The sequence below is a fragment of the Zophobas morio genome, unplaced genomic scaffold (genome assembly GCF_036711695.1).
Source record: "Zophobas morio isolate AGI-343-1 ecotype UQ-CSIRO unplaced genomic scaffold, CSIRO_AGI_Zmor_V1 ptg000012l, whole genome shotgun sequence".
In the NCBI taxonomy this organism is placed as follows: domain Eukaryota; kingdom Metazoa; phylum Arthropoda; class Insecta; order Coleoptera; family Tenebrionidae; genus Zophobas; species Zophobas morio.
Genome location: NW_026972117.1, coordinates 17641957 through 17661460, shown reverse-complemented (window position 1 = coordinate 17661460; position 19504 = coordinate 17641957). Strand labels below are relative to the sequence as shown.

At 32.2% G+C, this 19504-nt stretch overlaps 2 protein-coding genes across 2 annotated transcripts; both read left to right on the top strand.

The window, feature by feature from the left end:
- Positions 1-475: 475 nt before the first annotated feature.
- LOC135128195 (uncharacterized) lies at positions 476-12431 on the top strand. The gene is made up of 12 exons (XM_064055088.1): positions 476-2113; positions 2165-2692; positions 3210-3353; positions 3462-3762; positions 3816-4842; positions 9735-9810; positions 10089-10268; positions 11007-11417; positions 11473-11622; positions 11684-11827; positions 11883-12192; positions 12246-12431. The coding sequence occupies exons 1-12, from the start codon at positions 2027-2029 to the stop codon at positions 12362-12364; spliced, it is 3477 nt and encodes a 1158-aa protein (XP_063911158.1). The 5' UTR covers positions 476-2026; the 3' UTR covers positions 12365-12431.
- A 1955-nt stretch (positions 12432-14386) lies between these two features.
- Positions 14387-16405, top strand: LOC135127928 (cyclic GMP-AMP synthase-like receptor). Its single transcript, XM_064054631.1, has 6 exons — positions 14387-14594; positions 14975-15385; positions 15441-15590; positions 15652-15795; positions 15851-16160; positions 16215-16405. The coding sequence occupies exons 1-6, from the start codon at positions 14442-14444 to the stop codon at positions 16331-16333; spliced, it is 1287 nt and encodes a 428-aa protein (XP_063910701.1). The 5' UTR covers positions 14387-14441; the 3' UTR covers positions 16334-16405.
- The last annotated feature ends 3099 nt before the right edge of the window (positions 16406-19504 follow it).

Sequence of the window (19504 nt, the reverse complement as noted above, 5' to 3'; positions counted from 1 at the left end):
TTGGGGAGTTTTGGGAATGAAGATCGATGACGCCTTGGCCCTGCGGAACCACCAGAAGGGTACGCTGAGTCACTTTCGCTCTTCGTTTCTTTTCCTCCTAAGGAAGGGTGCCATTTCGGCCCCTCCCTAATTTTTGTCTATTATTTCTTGCGCTCTCGACTCACACGCAGTGTATGCACTTGTATAAAAGAACGTCTTCCCGCCACTTTTCAAAAAAGAAAAAACACAACGTAGCTTCCCATTTGTTAGATCACAGCCAAGTCCAAATTTTGAATTTTTGAATTTTTCGCGGGCCTTTCAAACTTTTTCAAGGACAATTAAAGGCGGGAAGTTTGGGTTATCACAATATATATGCTTCTTGCACCATGCTACCAACTAGAGGACGATGTTAATCACACGTCAGTATCCAGCATATCCCACTCAAGTGAAAATATTTAATGAACGGATTTCAATAAACATAACCTGAACCTTGATTACACAAGAATCCAAGATGATTCATACCACAATCGTGCAGCACGTAAACAACGAACATTGATGTTGACTTTGTTGCTAGGTGTAGTGTGTATCTGTGAGTGTATAATAGGTACCCTAGTACCAGTAAGGAATAAGGTGGTGATTTGTGCCACCAAATTACCAACGTCCACGGTGGTAGAAGTAAGGTGTGGAAACAAGCCGCTCCAATTTGTTGAATAAAACACGCATCCCAGTAGGCTTATTTACTACGAAATAGTATGCAGCACAGTATGTCCATCTATGTATTAACATTTCAACTTGTCCGTGTATTTATGAATGAAATAAGTGACAGATTCGTTGGAGGGAAAATAAATCACAGCACTACGGTTTGTGGTTGGTCTTTGGTGTGAATCGTGTGATTGGTAGATGATTCGACATTTGTGATTGGGTAATAAATGACATTGGCATAAATGTCAAAGATTTAATACAGTTTTCTATTACTTAATTTCAACTGATCTCTCTAGACGTCGCTGCGGTGTGGACAGATAATGACATATAATCCAAACCACGCGATTTGTGTTTTCTACCAATGATTTTGAGGAAAGTTATGAATGAGGTTTCCACACCTTACTTCTACCACCGTGCCAACGTCTATATGCATGCCATTCGCCCTTATTACTTCTGGGTATACTGTTTTACAATAGTTAAATTGACTATAAAAATCGCACATACATACAGGAAGTCGGCTTTGAAATTTCCACAATTTTGCCGCCTTATTGTGATAGTAACCATTGATAGGGGACACCCAATACTTCAGCTCAAATAATAAATTTGCAACGTATTTTAAACAAACTGCATTTCTTTTTTAAGATGTAGTGGCAGATTTTCGGAAACAACTTAACGTGCGATCTTTTATAATCGCCTCCTCTTGTATACCATATATATACATGATGGGTAAATTATGTGGCATTTTTATATATAGTTCTTTATTTCGCAGACATTTTTCCAAAATTAATTTTATTATAACTAATTACATTAAATTCGAAAATTGTTCTTCGTTAAAAAAATATTTTTAGTAACAAAAATTGCCGAACATTCGAAAGGAACAACCACAATATGGGGAAACGAGGCTTGTTTAACCTGAAAACTTTGATTAAGTAATTAATTATAATTACTGATTTTCTCAAGGTGCTAGATGCATTTCATTTATCACTTTAACAATAATGGGTTTCACAAATAAAATCAGTGGAGTTAACGCCTTATAATACTATTCAAATGTGTTATTATCCCCACAACACCGAAACACTGTCAACACGTCTGAGCAGCTACGGTTTCTTCAACTTTTCGGACTAAACCAAACGAAACTAAATTACACTGAATTTCATAACTTCAGTCCAGAATATGTCAGCGTAGCTGCTGAAACGCCTCATTTTTCGGTGTTGTAAACACAAAAATGTTTTTGAGTTCGTACACTGCACCATGAACGAGATCTTCGCTTTACATTAAAAATAACATTTTTAGAATACACTTTGCAGCGTTATAAGTATAAGATTGAAACCAATATTTTTCTGTTATGGAAAACAAATTGCATAATATCATCAGGAACCACATTTCCATTCCAGAAGATGAAATTTCCAGGAACAATCAAATTCTTGCTTCTGTTTGTATCTCCTTCAAATCACTGATTATTTTCTAAATCGTTGTTCTGCAGGTTCTTCCAAAAATCATAGACAGTATGAAGAAAAAGGATCCACTTTTTAAGGCTATGTACAGACGTACTTTTTACGGAGGCAGCTACTACGATGGTTTGAAAGTTGGCAAACCTGAAGAATTTGATTTAGATTTGTTGCTTGACGTCCCCAAGTATGCCGAACCTGAATTACTTAGCAGTGGGTACCCTGGTTTTGTCAAGGTGCGCGTTAATAAATATCATGCTTGGATGAAACAACCTGAAGCAACACCATCTTATGAAAAATTTGCAAAACTTTTTGATAGTCAGTGTAATTTAAATACTGAAAAGACATTGGCTTGGATGGAAGGTCTTGTCCAGAAGAGTTTGAACGATTTCCAGAATGAAAGGGTTGCCCCACAGATCACTTTTAGTAAATCAGGTCCGGCTCTGACGCTTCATGTTTCTGAATCTAATAAGAAAATAATGGACATAGATTTGGTTCCATGTTTTGTTTTTGGTAGTGATAAATGGCCTAAGGGCTTCCGAAGTAATCCTGTTCCTTCAAAGGTAAATGTTCAAGGAGTATATCTATAAACGAGTACAATATATTCATCTCAATGGGAGAATAGCATTTCTTCAAAACTACGATTTGCATGTAAAATGAATTATGGAAACAATTTTAACTCATTTTTACGATTTTGTACTTTCACGTGTTCATCTGATAAAATACGAAAATGCAGGTTTGGTGTTTTTGGCTATTGACTTGTTTTTAACATTTATTATTATTATTTTCGAATTTATATAGGTGTGTTTTAAAATCGTGGCGCTGAAAGCAGTTTTTTATTCTGGATCCAAAAATGAAAAATATACAAAAAACAGTTGCCTGCGCAAACATTTTTTTTTTTAGATTGTCTGCAGTGTAATTTATTTCCTGGGCAGGTGGTAGTTCTAAGTAGCTAAATTTCTGAAGCACTTGTATTTTAATATTTTACATTTTTATGTTTGATTGAAAACATAATCTCTAAATCCGGCCAGAGCTAAAGAATATAAAAATTCAAATTGTAAAGGATTTTTCTGCTTTTAGCCAGAATTTTTTATTGTTCCCAAAAGACCAAACAACTGCAAAAAACAAGAGCAGTCACATCACTGGCGTCTTTCTTTCCAGGAGCAAGAAAGGGAGCTGATTTCTGATAAAATGATGTTAAAGCCAACTGTTAAACTGTTAAAGGTACCTACTAACTTTTTTCTATCTAGTACTATACTAGATATATACTATACTACCTACATATAATAGGATTTACGTTTATTAAAAGACTATGTAAAGGGATCATTCTAGATCATGAGGGATATGTATGAAGATAGATGGATGGCTAGTTACTACATTAAAACTGTGTTTCTTCATTTATGCGACCAGAAGAATGAACAGTTCTGGAAATCATCTTTGACTCATGTCTTTAAAACTACATTAAGAGACTATAAAGACGTAGTGAAAAATGGAAAAATACCATATTACTGGAATGAAAATAATAATTTAATAGCCAACATAAGTAATAACTGCATAGAAAATTTTACTAACCGGTTAGAGAGGCTATTGCAAGAGTTAGAAAAAAATCCAGAAAATGTGGAAAGTTGTTTACGTAAGAAGTGTGCAACCAAGTTACAACAAGTTTATTTCTTTTTTTCATTTCAGTGAGGCAGAGAAAACAAAAAAGAAGTTACTGGACTGGCAATGAATTTTCGCATCGTCATTTTACAGACCCACGAAATGACCTGACTACTTGCGCCGGACTACTATTAATTATTTTCTTGTTAAATTCTACCTCTTTCTTTGCATTTTTTCAATCTCTACTTATTTCGCTAATACAAAACCTTCCACTAGTCATTTTTTCTGTAATGCTTCTGTTTGTTCTTTATTTAATCAAAAAATTTATAGATTTCGTCAAAAGTCTACCCCAAGAAGTAATACTAAAATACTCTTCAGTCGTAGCTGTTATCACCTGTTCGTTTTTCGATAAAAATCCTAGAATTTTCCTTACATTTTTCTCAGCGTGTGTATTCTATGAACTTTTGGAATCCGTTAGGATTGCTAAAAACGATATTTCCTTGGAAAGATATTTTCCCACTGTACTCATCGTTATTACGTTCACAGTTCATCATGCGAATCCTCTTTACCTTGTCCTTTTTTCTTTAGTTCTCGTAGGGTTGATCACACTGTGGTTGATAATATGGTTTTTGTGCTTGAAAAGTGAACTCATAAAAACATCAACGTTTTTAGTGTTTGCGTTTGGAACATACAATTTTCCTCCTTTTGTGCTAATCGTGCCTGCTTTGGCAACTTTTCTGTTAGTGTGGAAGACTCTAACATTAGGTATAAAGTATTTGACCGTACAGCACTACCGTATGTTGGCTGCTGGAATTTTGTGTTTTCAATTTGCTCCTGATATTTTTTATTTGCTTAGAATAATTGTATTTCTAATGTTAGCAAAAGTGCTAACATGGACGCTGAATGTGCTTTTAAGTATCGAAAACATAATTGTTACTTTATTCATGTTGAGTTCTTTTTTCCTAAGTGTCTTCGATGTTCAAGAATCTGCAATATTCCTCTTTCTGCATGGATTTGTATTAATTATAATCAAAATGATTGTTTTATTTTTGGGTAATTTAAAGTTAGAAAATTGTGTTGCGTTGGCACTCGTTTTAAGTTGCTTTGATGTTGAGTAATTGTATTAATAACGGTATTTCAACTAGGAAGTATTAAGGGGATTCGCTAGACGAGGTATAACATTTTTTTGTTTTTTTGTATGAAAAAATGATATTAATATAGATGTGTCATACATCAAACTGCAGCTTTTTTTCATATTCTAGAGCGCAGAGACCAGTTCAATCAACTAAAAAAATATGGCTGAGAAATATCGTAAAAAAAGCACCATTGTATGTTTTCTTTTCAAGTTTTTTAAGTCATAACCATCATAGAATCGCTTGAAAATTCGCACATGGATAAAACATCACTTTTTACAGGGCGCAGTGTCATTAAATGTTTGTTAGTGGTACAATTTGTTTAAATAATATTGTGTTTATTAAAATCAAAATATACCACAAATTAATGCAAAATACGTCGAATAATTTTAACAGGAATATCAGAGGAAAATTAATGATCTATTGGTTAGCAGAGTTTTTAACAAAAACTAACAATTATTGAAAAAAATGGGTATCAATTCGACAGAATTTGAGCAGTTAGTGCAGTACTTTGCCGATAGGAGCGCCACTAAAATTTACGGAAGCGGCTTTCCAGGTAAAACCCTTATCGCCTGCTCTACCACAAGCTGATTGTTAGAGTTCTCGGCTGATTTTTCTAATTTATGGCAAGGAACTCAGTTTTATAACAAGCCGCCAGGACCGGCCGTAGTAATCTATTGTTAAGGAAATTAACTTTTACGCAATGAGGTACTATTTATAAAACCGAATTAAAACTGGGGAACTATAATATTTTTACTCCACTCAGGATCCTGAATTCAATACACATCATTACTAAAAAATCATTGTAATATTATTGTTGATAATATATTTTGCTTTGTTAATTAATAAAACTAATAAACATATTTATAATAATAATAAAAAATATATAAAATACAGCTTTTGTTTAACACGTATAAGTAGCTAAGTGTATCTACTACTTATCCCAAAAAGGAGGTGTTTTAAAAAAGCCCTACGTCCAGTAACTTCTCCCTTCATTGTTTACTCGAAAAAAGTGCTCGTATATGTTTTCATTTGCCGAGAGATAATTTTCAAAATATATTTATAGTAAAAATATGCAAGTCTTGGTGATGAAAAATGTACTCCTAATAAATTATTAAAGTACATAAAAAAATAGAAACAAATTTTATTTATTTAAAAAAAAAATCTCTTGGAAAGGCAGGTTCCTCTTTCTTCTTGAATCAATTATTTCGGACAATAATGCGCCAAAGTAAAATCTGCCAAGTTTATCTGCCATCTTTTTACATATATTTCTTCGTTCTTATACATTTTTTCTATATTTATTCCTTTGGGTGTCCATACAACAAAATAAACTTGTGAAATACCCGTAACAAGAATTTGTCCCTGGACTTGAAAGTAGTAATCATGATTTTTTTTTAGTTTCAATTCTCTGTCAATGTACAAAATTTTATTATTTTTTTTCTAACCGCTTCTTCGGGAGACAAATCTTGCGATTTTGAAGGGCATTTAATTTCGACTAATGCACTCCTATCCTCTAGAACCCTGTCTGGACTAGCAGCCAAGTAAGGAAATTGTTTTGAAATAAACAAACCACACCGTTCAGTTTTTATATTTTTATTTATTTCAAAACACTTGACAGCTTTTTCCTCACTTTGCTGTCCATAGTATGTATGACTATTACCTCTAAATGTACTGTAAAACAGACGAGCTTGTTTTATAGACGAACAATATTTTTTTGTTATTAAACCAGGACCGTTTTAATCACAATATATTTACTTATCCCCTCTAAAAAATTGATAACGTCACCTCAAAATTTTGCTGAATAAATCCTATCTAAATTGTATAAAATATGATGAGTCTCTTCTTGTGATTTATCATTCCATTCTTGTTTTTTGGATTTGCATATACAGGATGACCCCAAAAATTAATGAATGCGTAAATTTATTTTATTGATTTAATCAGGAACTACAGAACCCAATGCTTTGAAATTTTGCAAATGTTTTAAGGTTATAAAGCGCATAATAAATTTTTGCTCAAAATTAGGGATGTACCGACTAGTGGCCGACCGGTCGGATAAGCCGACTATTCGGCCATTTTTCATCGTCGGCTACAGTCGGCGACTGGTCGGCGACTGGTCGGCTAAACAGCCGATCGGTCGGCTTTTTTTATTAAAATTAAAATAGTATATAAAACAATTAAACCCGGTTTACAGAACCTCAATTGAATATTTAATTGCGATTTAATTTTTAACCCCGCCTTAAAGTATCATGTGACCGACTCTACGCCAATTAGACGTCGTTAATGGCCTTGTTAAATGCGCGGTCAACTTAATATCAATTAAAATATTGTATAAACTGGCCCTAAATTGTGTTATTCTTTATTTTTGTACTGAGTTACTAAAAAAAATTAAATGTTAAAATTATCCAAACAAATTTAATAAATTTTTTGGAAAACAAAGGAACTTTAGTTATTTCTTTTATTAAAATGAAACAAATTTTTAAGGTAGTCAGAGAAATAGAAAAAAAAAAACGCATTGTCTGTCGCATTTATAAACCGATTTTAGCAAAGTCGAACAGTCGGCCGACTAGTCGGTTTTTACTGGCCGAACAATCGACTAGTCGGTTAGTCGGCCAGACCTACAGTCGGTACATCTCTACTCTAAATATATTTGCTTATCCCCTCCAAAAAATTGATGACGTCAGCTCAAAAGTTTGCCGTATAATCCTATTTAAAATTTACAAAATATGATGAGTGTCTTCTTGTAATTTATCATTCATTCATATTTTTTGGATATGCATATACAAGGTGACTCAAAAAATTTAATGAATGCGAAAATTTCTTTTATTGATTTAATCAGGAACTACAAAACCGAATGCTTTGAAATCTAATGTGAAAAAAAAACATAATAGGCAAGCAGTCGTCACGTTTCCGATAGCGAGGGAAGTACTGTCTAAACTCTTTAGACCAATTTTTTTGATTTTCCCATTTTTCCATTTCTCAATTTTTCGATGTTTCAGTTTGGGTTTTTTTCACTGTTTCGATTCTTTAATTTTTCTTCCATTTTTAGGTTTTTCAATATTTCAGCTTTGGAATTTTGCAATATTTCGTTCCTTCAATTTTTCAAATTTTTGACATTGTGTTTTCTCGGTTTTTAAATTTTTCGATATTCTAATTTTTCAGTTTTTAAAGTTTTAGGTTTTCAGATTTCTCACTATCTCGACTTTTCGATTTTTCAGTTCCATGATTTTTCAATTTGTCGAAATTTTAAATTTTAGATTTTTTGGTCTCGATCATTCAATTTTCTGAGTTTTCAAGCTTAGACTTTTTATTGCTCAATTCTTGGATTTTTAAAATTTTTGTTTTTTAACTTTTCCTATTTATCAATTTACTGGGATTTCAATGTTTTGATTTTTTGATTGTTCAATTTCTCGATTTTTTTATTTTAGTTTTTGATACGATTTTTTTTTCAAAATTTTTCAGTTTTTTAATTTATTAACTTTACGATATTTCACTTTTACGATTTTTAAATTTTTTTATTTTTCAGTTTTCAATTTTTGACGTTTCTAAATTTTTCGATTAACTGATTTTTAGATTTTCCCATTTCCCTATTTCTTAATTTTTCAATTCTTTCTTCAATTGTGATTTTTCAATTTTTCGATTTCTGGATTTTTCAATGTTTCTGTTTAGTATTTTTTCACTTTTCCGATTCTTCAATTTTCTTTCCATTTTTCAGTTTTTCAAGATTTCAGTTTTGAATTTTTTCACTTTTTCGATTTTTCAAGTTTTTCGATAGGTATTTTAATTTTTCAATTTTTAAGTTCTAGATTTTCCGTTAATTTTTTTGTTTTTCTTGATGTTTTGATTTCTCGATTATTCGATTTTTCAAGTTCTCGGTTTAGATTTTTTGGTTTTCCAATTCTTCGTTTTTTAAATTGTTTAATTTTTAGATTGTTCAATTTCTCGATTTATAGATTTTTCAATTTTTCGGTTTACCGATTTTTTCATCCAAAATGTTTCAATTTTTCAATTGTTAAGTTTTCGATTTTTCAATTTTGGTGTAATTTGAAAACGGTATTAATAATACATTTAGGCGAATAAACTAATAGACGGGCTTGATAAGCCTTGTTTGCTTTACAGTGTCTAAATTGTGTTTGAATAATATAATAATTATCTCGAATATTAAAATTAATGTCAAAAGAATATGAGAAATGATTATTCTGTGCTGAAGGTATGTTGTGGGCCGTCTGCCATAAATTATCATTAATCTGCATTATCGGCTTACGATACTTTTATGACCCACGTGCGGTAGTTGTCTATCCCAGCGCGTCAGGTAAATTTAAAGAAGAATTGCTGGTTGCGTTTAAGGCAACAAATGGCGCCCAATTCAAACTTGTCTCTCGTCTAGCGTTCTCCCTTAAGTAGATGTGGTACTTGTTATAAATTTTATATACATAAAAATTGTTCACCAAAGATTATCACGCTTGTAATAAATGAAACAAATGAGGGAAATTGTGTTTTTTTTCTTGTGGATGTTCATCAATGTCAACCAAAAATCCAGAAATTTTAAAGGGTCACAAAGTTCAGATTTTATTTTTTGTATTTTCATTATTTTAAAATGTTGTTTAATAAAAGTAAATTAATGCAAGTGGATATCAGTGTAACAATTATTCAGTAATAGTTTTTACAGTTCTATTGTCATTATGTTCAAGACTTAAATTTTGCAAAAGAAAATTAAATTTTTATGTAGGCAACCATGAATATAGAAACGAGTGAGAGCATCAGATGAACGAGTATTGTATGTTGGCGTTGTGCCGGCACCAGCATACTTTCGACCACAAACATGCAACTTGCAGACGATGCCCGATGGAAATACACAATTTAAATTTATTCCTAGACACACAGAAGCGGCAAATGTGAGGCAATGGTACATTTCACTGTTTGCTAGATGTCAAACGATTTATGAAAGTCCGGTATTTGTTCTAGAAAATCACCATCTACAGTTATCTATTCCTCCATTTTTCGTTGGACACAAGATACATTTGCCTTTTATATAGGGGCTCGTCACAAAGGCATTAGGTTTTAAAAAAATCAATGCATTTTTTAAACAAAAGTCACTATAGTCTCGAGGAAAACTCGGTCTATATTTTTCAAGATCTGTGGTAGAGCACTATTTTTAGAGTCGGTCACAGGGGCAACACATGTTCGTACTAGACTCGTGTATTTTCGCTGGCGTTCGTGGTATTAGTAGGAATATAGGGGAATTTCCTTTTTATTCATGTCGTTGATCGAACTGTGTGCCGTGTTGTTAGTCTTACGTGTCCCAGCGTCCACTTCGCTAAACATGGAAAACGTACTGCAAGAAATAAATAAAAGATTTATATCGTTACCAGATGAAGAAGTTCGCAGAAATAACAGAATTTTGGATTCGGTAAGTGTTATCACTTATCAGTTAGAATGCTTATAAAAAGTCCAAGTTGATAATATTTATCTTTATGAGACACAATTACAGCACATTGCAACTCATGATCACTTTACACTGTGTTGTAACAGTCCATTTGCAAATCGTCGGCTAAATACATATATCTAATAGTACTATATTGCTAACTGGCCTCAAAAGATTCCGAAAACATAACGGCAGAGCAATATATCGGACCTCTCTGTCTCTCTGTGGTACCAAACAGTACTGCGCATGCACTCGTACTTAGTTGATTTGTAGTGGATAGCGTGACTGGATGCGTTTTGACATTTCGTACTTTCGCTTCTATTTTGTGTACATGCGCACAGACCCTCGGTACTCTTATAGACAGAAAACAACATCTTCTGTCTCTCTCTGTCCGTGAACACCGTTTCTATGTTACTTCCGAAGTGTTAGCAATATAGCACTATTAGATATATGGCTAAATAACAAAATTATTTTCTAAAATTCAAATTAAAGATTGTATACTTTATCTTAATTAATTGGAGAGATTCAAACAAAAAAATCAATTTTGTTTATTTTTGTAGACATATTTTGCTACTTTGTTTAAGTATTGCAGATAATTTGCATTTTTTGAGCTTGTCTAATAAAACTTCTTTTTTTTTAAGAATACTGCTAGAATGAAATGAGTAAATTAACGTAAAGTTTTTCTTATTATTATTTTTATTTATATGCGTAAATAACTTGAAGGTACTCACGACATTCGTGGATAAAATGAAGACCAAAGATCCCCTTTTCAAAGCAATGTTCAGACGTGTATTCTACGGTGGCAGTTACTACGACGGCCTTCGTGTTGGTAAACCTGAAGAGTTCGACTTAGATCTATTACTTGATATCCCTACATATGCGCAACCTGTTTTAATGGAAAGCAATATACCTGGTTTTGTCCATTTGCAAGTCAAGAACTTCGATGGCTGGATGAAACAGCCTGAAGCTAAGCCAGGTTATGCAAATTTTAAAAAATTGTTTGATGACAAGTTCTTCTTGAGTACAGAAAAAGTGTTAGCTTGGATGCATGGTGTTATCCAGATAACTTTCAACGATTTTTCGCCGTCTAGCAATGGGGTATATACTTTTCAAAATCCAACGGGCACCTTTAAGGTAAACTATTTGCATATAATATAAATTAGTTGATACATGATGAAGGACTTTACAGATTAAGTTCAGTAGTTCTGGACCAGCGTTGACTCTTCATATTGCAGGAGCTGGGGTGAAAATGGACGTGGATTTTGTAACATGTTTTGTTTTTAGTGGGAAGATGTGGCCTATAAATGGTTTTAAAAGTAACCCTTTTCCTTCAACTAAGGTACGTTAGAGGTTTAAAATTAAAGATATAAATTTTATTCACTTATCAATATTTGTTTTAGCCGGAATTTTTCATAGTACCTAAGAAACCCAAAGCTCCAGAAAATCAGCCAATTCCTCGATATTGGCGACTGTCTTTCCAAGAACAAGAAAGGGCTTTAATGGAGGACAAAAGAACTCTGAAGCCTACAATCAAATTGCTTAAAGTTTGTACTGTCTTGTTTTTATTTTATACAATATTTGTTGTAATTTTTATTACAGAAATTGCGTGATAATCAACAACAAAGCTGCATCGCTAGTTACTATATCAAAACGGTTCTTCTTCACATTATGGCACAAAAGGAGATCGATTTTTGGAGAAAACCGCTGAGTCATGTTTTCTTCGTAGTTTTGGAAGAATACAAGGAATTTATAAAAGAGGGAAAGATCCCTTACTATTGGAACAAGAAAAACAATTTAATAGGCAAAGTAAATGCAGCAACTTTGCAAAATGTCAGTGGAAGATTGACAACGATTATTAAGGAGGTTAAAAATTTTCCTGATAAACCAGAAATCATCGCGAAATATTTACGTAAGAAATGGTTACATAAAAAAAGTGTGGTTGTTGATTATTCATGTTTATAGTGACGAAAGAAGAATATAGAAGCTTTATTGGCGAAACAGCAAGTACTACCGGTGGTGTATGTCCACAGCCCACCACTAGTAACAACGATCAAGACAAATCAAGTTGTTTACTTAGTTAAGTCTCAATTTTATCATTTATCTATTTTATACTTAACAGGTTTCGTTAATTATATTCGAATAAATTAATTCGACGTTTGATTTAAAATGTATAAAAATAAAATGAAAGACACTACGCAAAGGCAAGTGGAGCAAATAAAAAAGTCACGTTAAAATTATGCAGATTAAATGCTATTTAAATTTTATAAAACAACACTCCTTTACTTGTGGTTTATAAATCCGCGTTCATTTTTACCTAAGCATCCAGATTTTCACAAAATTGACGTTATCAAAATTTACTCTGTTTATTTACTCCGTTGCCAAGTTGCCGTTGATAGTAACTTTGATGTTCAACTTGCCGTATTTAAAGGAGTTGTAGAAAAAAAGTGGCGGATTTAAGTTGATTACTACAAAAATTTACCATTTCGACATGTTTTAAGTTTCTTGTTGTCGAAATAAGTCTACACATACTAAGAAAACAAAGCAAAATGTTGCCCCGCCCACCCGCCCTATCTCAATTGTGATGATTTTTTTGTTATTCGTCATGAGCCAAGTTAGATTTTACGTAGGATAACTGGTACAAACCAAGAAGGCGAAGGAATTATAGAAGTGATAACAGCAGATAGTTGACGTCGTGTGCAAGATAATACTGTCGTTTCCAAAAAATTTCGGGGAAATGACATTGACATGAAAGTCATATTCTTATTGCTTTTCATTGATCTATAAAAATCTGATTTGGTCATCTTGCCCGAAATTTTTTGGAAACGTTTGTAGTACACGTGTTCAATTGAAAAATCACTCATTGTAGGCGTTGGAATATCATTTGACAGAATCATTTGCTCTCTTAGAGGGTATGTCATTTGCCAAAATCAGTCTTATGTTAGCAAGTAGTAGCCCCGCCCACCCACCCCTGTTTTCTCAGAAGATATGTTATTTGCCAAAATAAGTTTTCCTTAGTAAGTAGTAGCCCCGCCCACCCACCCTCTATTTTCTCAGAGGATATGACGTTCGCCAAAATCAGTCTTATCTGAGCAAGTAGTAGCTGAAAAGTCTAAAAACTGAAGAATGTAAAGATTGAAAATTCGAGAAATTAAAAAATCGGAAAGTATAAAAATTGAAAAATCTAAATGAATAATGGAAAAATTAATTGCCACATCGAAAATTTGAAAAATCGAAAATTCTGTGAATCAAATATTCGAAAAACGAAAATCCAAAAAATCGAAAAACCGAAAATAAAAACTTCGAAAAATCGAAAAAATCCAAGAATCGAAATATAGAAAATGTCGAACAATTGAACATTCTAAAATTGAAAAATGGACAAATCGAAATTAAAAAAAAATGATAATTCAAAAAATCGAGGACTCAAGATATCAAAAACTCGGAAATTAAAAAAAATTGAAAAATCGAAAAGCTGAAGAATCGAAAAATTAAAAATTCGGAAAATCGAATTAACAAAAGTAGATTAATGGAAATAGATATCGGTGTAACAATTATTCAGTAATAGTTTTTACGGTTCTATTGTCATTATGTTCAAGAGTTAAATTTTGCAAAAGAAAATTAAGTTTTTTGTAGGCAACCATGAATATAGAATCGAGTGCGAACATAAGATGAACAAGTATTTTATGTTGGCTTTGTGCCGGCACCAGCATACTTTCGACCACAAACATGCAACTTGCAGACGATACCCGATGGAAGTACACAATTTAAATTTATTCCTAGACACACAGAAGCGGCAAATCTGAGCAATTGGTACATTTCACTGTTTGCTAGATGTCGAACGATTTATGAAAGTCCTGTATTTGTTCTAGAAAATCACCATCTACAGTTATCTATTCCTCCATTTTTCGTTGGACACAAGATACATTTGCCTTTTATATAGGGCCTCGTCACAAAGGCATTAGGTTTTAAAAAAATCAATGCATTTTTTAAACAAAAGTCACTATAGTCTCGAGGAAAACTCGGTCTATATTTTTCAAGATCTGTGGTAGAGCACTATTTTTAGAGTCGGTCACAGGGGCGACACATGTTCGTACTAGACTCGTGTATTTTCGCTGGCGTTCGTGGTATTAGTAGGAATATAGGGGAATTTCCTTTTTAATAATGTCGTTGATCGAACTGTGTGTCGTGTTGTTGGTCTTACGTGTCCCAGCGTCCACTTCGCTAAACATGGAAAACGTACTGCAAGAAATAAATAAAAGATTTATATCGTTACCAGATGAAGACGTTCGCAGAAATAACAAAATTTTGGATTCGGTAAGTGTTATCACTTATCAGTTAGAATGTTTATAAAAATTCCAAGTTGATAATATTTATCTTTATGAGACACAATTACAGCACATTGCAACTCATGATCACTTTACACTGTGTTGTAACAGTCCATTTGCAAATCGTCGGCTAAATAACAAAATTATTTTCTAAAATTCAAATTAAAGATTGTAAACTGTTATCTTAATTAATGGGAGAGATTCAAACAAAAAAATCAATTTTGTTTAAGTATTGCAGATAATTTGCATTTTTTGAACTTGTCTAATAAAACTTCTTTTTTTTTAAGAATACTGCTAGAATGAAATGAGTAAATTAACGTAAAGTTTTTCTTATTATTATTTTTATTTATATGCGTAAATAACTTGAAGGTACTCACGACATTCGTGGATAAAATGAAGACCAAAGATCCCCTTTTCAAAGCAATGTTCAGACGTGTATTCTACGGTGGCAGTTACTACGACGGCCTTCGTGTTGGTAAACCTGAAGAGTTCGACTTAGATCTATTACTTGATATCCCTACATATGCGCAACCTGTTTTAATGGAAAGCAATATACCGGGTTTTGTCCATTTGCAAGTCAAGAACTTCGATGGCTGGATGAAACAGCCTGAAGCTAAGCCAGGTTATGCAAATTTTAAAAAATTGTTTGATGACAAGTTCTTCTTGAGTACAGAAAAAGTGTTAGCTTGGATGCATGGTGTTATCCAGATAACTTTCAACGATTTTTCGCCGTCTAGCAATGGGGTATATACTTTTCAAAATCCAACGGGCACCTTTAAGGTAAACTATTTGCATATAATATAAATTAGTTGATACATGATGAAGGACTTTACAGATTAAGTTCAGTAGTTCTGGACCAGCGTTGACTCTTCATATTGCAGGAGCTGGGGTGAAAATGGACGTGGATTTTGTAACATGTTTTGTTTTTAGTGGGAAGATGTGGCCTATAAATGGTTTTAAAAGTAACCCTTTTCCTTCAACTAAGGTACGTTAGAGGTTTAAAATTAAAGATATAAATTTTATTCACTTATCAATATTTGTTTTAGCCGGAATTTTTCATAGTACCTAAGAAACCCAAAGCTCCAGAAAATCAGCCAATTCCTCGATATTGGCGACTGTCTTTCCAAGAACAAGAAAGGGCTTTAATGGAGGACAAAAGAACTCTGAAACCTACAATCAAATTGCTTAAAGTTTCTACTGTCTTGTTTTTATTTTATACAATATTTTTTGTAATTTTTATTACAGAAATTACGTGATAATCAACAACAAAGCTGCATCGCTAGTTACTATATCAAAACGGTTCTTCTTCATATTATGGCACAAAAGGAGATTGATTTTTGGAGGAAACCGCTAAGTCATGTTTTCTTCGTAGTTTTGGAAGAATACAAGGAATTTATAAAAGAGGGGAAGATTCCTTATTACTGGAACAAGAAAAACAATTTAATAGGCAAAGTAAATGCAGCAACTTTGCAAAATGTCAGTGGAAGATTGACAACGATTATTAAGGAGGTTAAAAATTTTCCTGATAAACCAGAAATCATCGCGAAATATTTACGTAAGAAATGGTTACATTAAAAAAACTGTGGTTGTTGATTATTCATGTTTATAGTGACGAAAGAAGAATATAGAAGCTTTCTTGGCGAAACAGAAAATACTTCCGGTGGTGTGTGTCCACAGCCCACCACTAGTAACAACGACCAAGACAAATCAAGTTGTTTACTTAGTTAAGTCTCAATTTTATCATTTATCTATTTTATACTTAACAGGTTTGGTGTGTTTTATTATATTTGAATAAATTAATTCGGCGTTTGATTTAAAATGTATAAAAATAAAATGAAAGACACTACGCAAAGGCAAGTGGAGCAAATAAAAAAGTCACGTTAAAATTATGCAGATTAAATGCTATTTAAATTTTATAAAACCACACTCCTTTACTTGTGGTTTATAAATCCGCCTTCATTTTTACCCTAAGCATCCAGATTTTCACAAAAAATACTGAACGTGTGAATATTCTATGACGGTATCAAAATTTACTCTGTTTATTTACTCCGTTGCCAAGTTGCCGTTGATAGTAACTTTGATGTTCAACTTTTGCCGAATTTAAAGGGATTGTAGAAAAAAAAGTGGCGAATTTAAGGTGATTACTACAAAAATTTACCATTTCGACATGTTTTAAGTTTCTTGTTGCCGAAATTAGTGTACACATACTAGGAAAACAAAGCACCCCGCCCACCCACCCTCTATTTTCTCAGAGGATATGACGTTCGCCAAAATCAGTCTTATCTGAGCAAGTAGTAGCCGAAAAGTCTAAAAACTGAAGAATGTAAAAATTGAAACATCCAAAAATCAAAAATCCGAAAGTAGAAAGATTGAAAATTCGAGAATTGAAAATCGAAAACTCGAGAAATTAAAAAATCGGAATGTTGAAAAATCTAAATGAATAATCGAAAAATTAATTGCCACATCGAAAATTTGAAAAATCGAAAATTCTGTGAATCAAATATTCGAAAAAACGAAAATCCAAAAAATCGAAAAACCGAAAATAAAAACTTCGAAAAATCGAAAAAATCCAAGAATCGAAATATAGAAAATGTCGAACAATTGAACATTCTTAAATTGAAAAGGACTCAAGATATCAAAAACTTGGAAATTAAAAAAAATTGAAAAATCGAAAAGCTGAAGAATCGAAAAATTAAAAATTCGGAAAATCGAAAAGTAAAACAGTTAAAAAGTCCAAAAAATGAAGAATGTAAAAACTGAAAAGTCGAAAATTCGAAAAATCAAAAATCGAAAACTGGAGAACTAAAAAATCGGAAATTAAAGAAAGTGAAAAGTCTAATTGAAGAATGGAAAAACTGTGAAATCGAAAATTTGAAAAATCGAATATTCGATGAATCAAATTATTTTGAAAATCAAAAATTCGATGAATCAAATCATCGAAAAACCAAGACTGAAATATACAAAAAAAAAAAAACGAAGCATAGAAAGTCGAGCCTTTAATTGAAATTTAAAATTTTGCATTTTTAATTTTTTGAATTTTCAGTTTGTCGATTTTTAATTTTTCGTTCCCGCAAATTTTTAATTTGCAATTTTTTGAGTTTCCGGTTTAAATTTTCGAGTCTTTACATTTTGCACTTTTGAATTTTTCGATATTTCAACATTTCGTTGCTTCACCTTTTAGATTTCTCAATTTTAGATGTTTTATTTTTTCTTTTTTCAGTTGTTAGATTTCCAATTTTTTGAGTTTTTATTTTGGATGTAAGTACCTGCCAAGATAAGACTGATTTTGGCAGATACCCTCTAAGAAAAGAGAGGGTGGGTGGGCGGGGCTAGTATCTGCTAAGATAAGGCTGATTTTGGCAAATAACACCCTCTAAGAAAAGAGAGGGCGGGTGGGCGGGCCTAGTACGTTCTAAGATAAGGTTGATTTTGGCAAATAACATAACTTCTAAGAAAAGAGAGGACGGGTGGGTGGGGCTCGTACCTAATAGGATAAGACTGATTTTGGCAAATGAGATACCTTCTAAGTAAAGAGAGGGTGGGTGGGCGGGGCTAGTACCTGCTAAGATAAGGCTGAATTTGGCAAATGACATATTCTGTAAAAGAATAGAGGGTGAGCGGCTGTGTCCAAAATTTAAAAATCCAAAAGCGAAAACTTGATTATTCAAAAGCTAAAAATTGAAAACTGGAAAAACTGCAAATCAAAAAATTGAAGACACGAAAATTTGAATTATCGTTTAATTCAAATAAAGGAAAATTAAAATATGTACAAATTGAAAAATGGAATGAACGAAAAATTGAAAAACCGGAAACTCAAATAATCGAAAAATTCAAGAAACGAAAAATTTCAGATCGAAAAATTGTAAAATCGAAAAACTGTAAAATTGAGTAATTCTAAATCGAAAAAGTTAAAATAATCTGAGTAACTATAAAATCGAAAAATTGTAAAATCTAACAAAAATCGGAAAATGGAGAAATTGCAAAATCTGAAAACTAAAGAATTTTTAAAAACTCAAAAATGAGTGCTATTAAAAAAATGCACAGTCAACACAATCTACATAAACGCGGCGAAAGCAATTAAAAATTATTTAATTAAGAAAAATTTATATAGGTATAAAAATTGAAAAGTCCAAACTGTAAAATCGTGAAAATTTCAGTTTAAACAAATTTGCTCCCGTTGAATTATTTAAATTAAAAATTAGAATCTGGGAAAACGAAACATTAAAAAATTGCGAAGTTGAAACACTTAAAAGCTAAATTAAAAATTGAAATTTCTATTACTTGAAATAAGGAAAACTTAAGATATCTACAAGTCAAAAAATTGAGGAAGTGCAAAATTGAAATATCGAAAAATTGCAAATCGAAAATCTGGGAGATCGAAAAATTATAAAATCAAAAAACAAAAAATTCCAAAAATTGTAAAATAAAAAAAAATGAAAACTAGAAAACCTAAAATCGGAACACTGTAAAGTCCAAAATTGAAGAAACAAAAATTCGCAAATGGAAAATATGAAAATTGGAATATTAAAAATGGGGAAACTGGAAAAACCAAAAACTGAATAAACGATCTAGAAATTGACAAATCGGGCTAAATGTAAAATCGATAAATTGTACATTAAAAAACTCAAATGTTGATACATAAATAAAAATTTTGAAAAAAAAAAATTGAAAACTCCAAAGCTTGCAAATCAAAACATTGTACAATTAAAAAATTACGTTAAACATGTTTTAAGTTTCTTCTTGTGAAAAGAAGACTACGTATGTTAAGAAAAACAGACGCAAAATATAAACCCCGCCCACCCACCCTATCGCAATTGTGATGATTTTTTCTATTCGTCATGAGTCAGAGGGCAAACCTTAATTGCAAAATCCGTATTTCTTTACAAGAAATTACCGTGT

Coding starts and splice junctions, on each gene's coding strand:
- LOC135128195 (XM_064055088.1), top strand. CDS start 2,027: ATGGAAAACAAATTGCATAATATCATCAGGAACCACATTTCCATTCCA. Junction 2,114..2,164: donor ACAATCAAATTCTTGCTTCT/GTTTGTATCTCC, acceptor GTTGTTCTGCAG/GTTCTTCCAAAAATCATAGA. Junction 11,828..11,882: donor CTACAATCAAATTGCTTAAA/GTTTGTACTGTC, acceptor TTTTTATTACAG/AAATTGCGTGATAATCAACA.
- LOC135127928 (XM_064054631.1), top strand. CDS start 14,442: ATGTCGTTGATCGAACTGTGTGTCGTGTTGTTGGTCTTACGTGTCCCA. Junction 15,796..15,850: donor CTACAATCAAATTGCTTAAA/GTTTCTACTGTC, acceptor TTTTTATTACAG/AAATTACGTGATAATCAACA. Junction 16,161..16,214: donor AATCATCGCGAAATATTTAC/GTAAGAAATGGT, acceptor TCATGTTTATAG/TGACGAAAGAAGAATATAGA.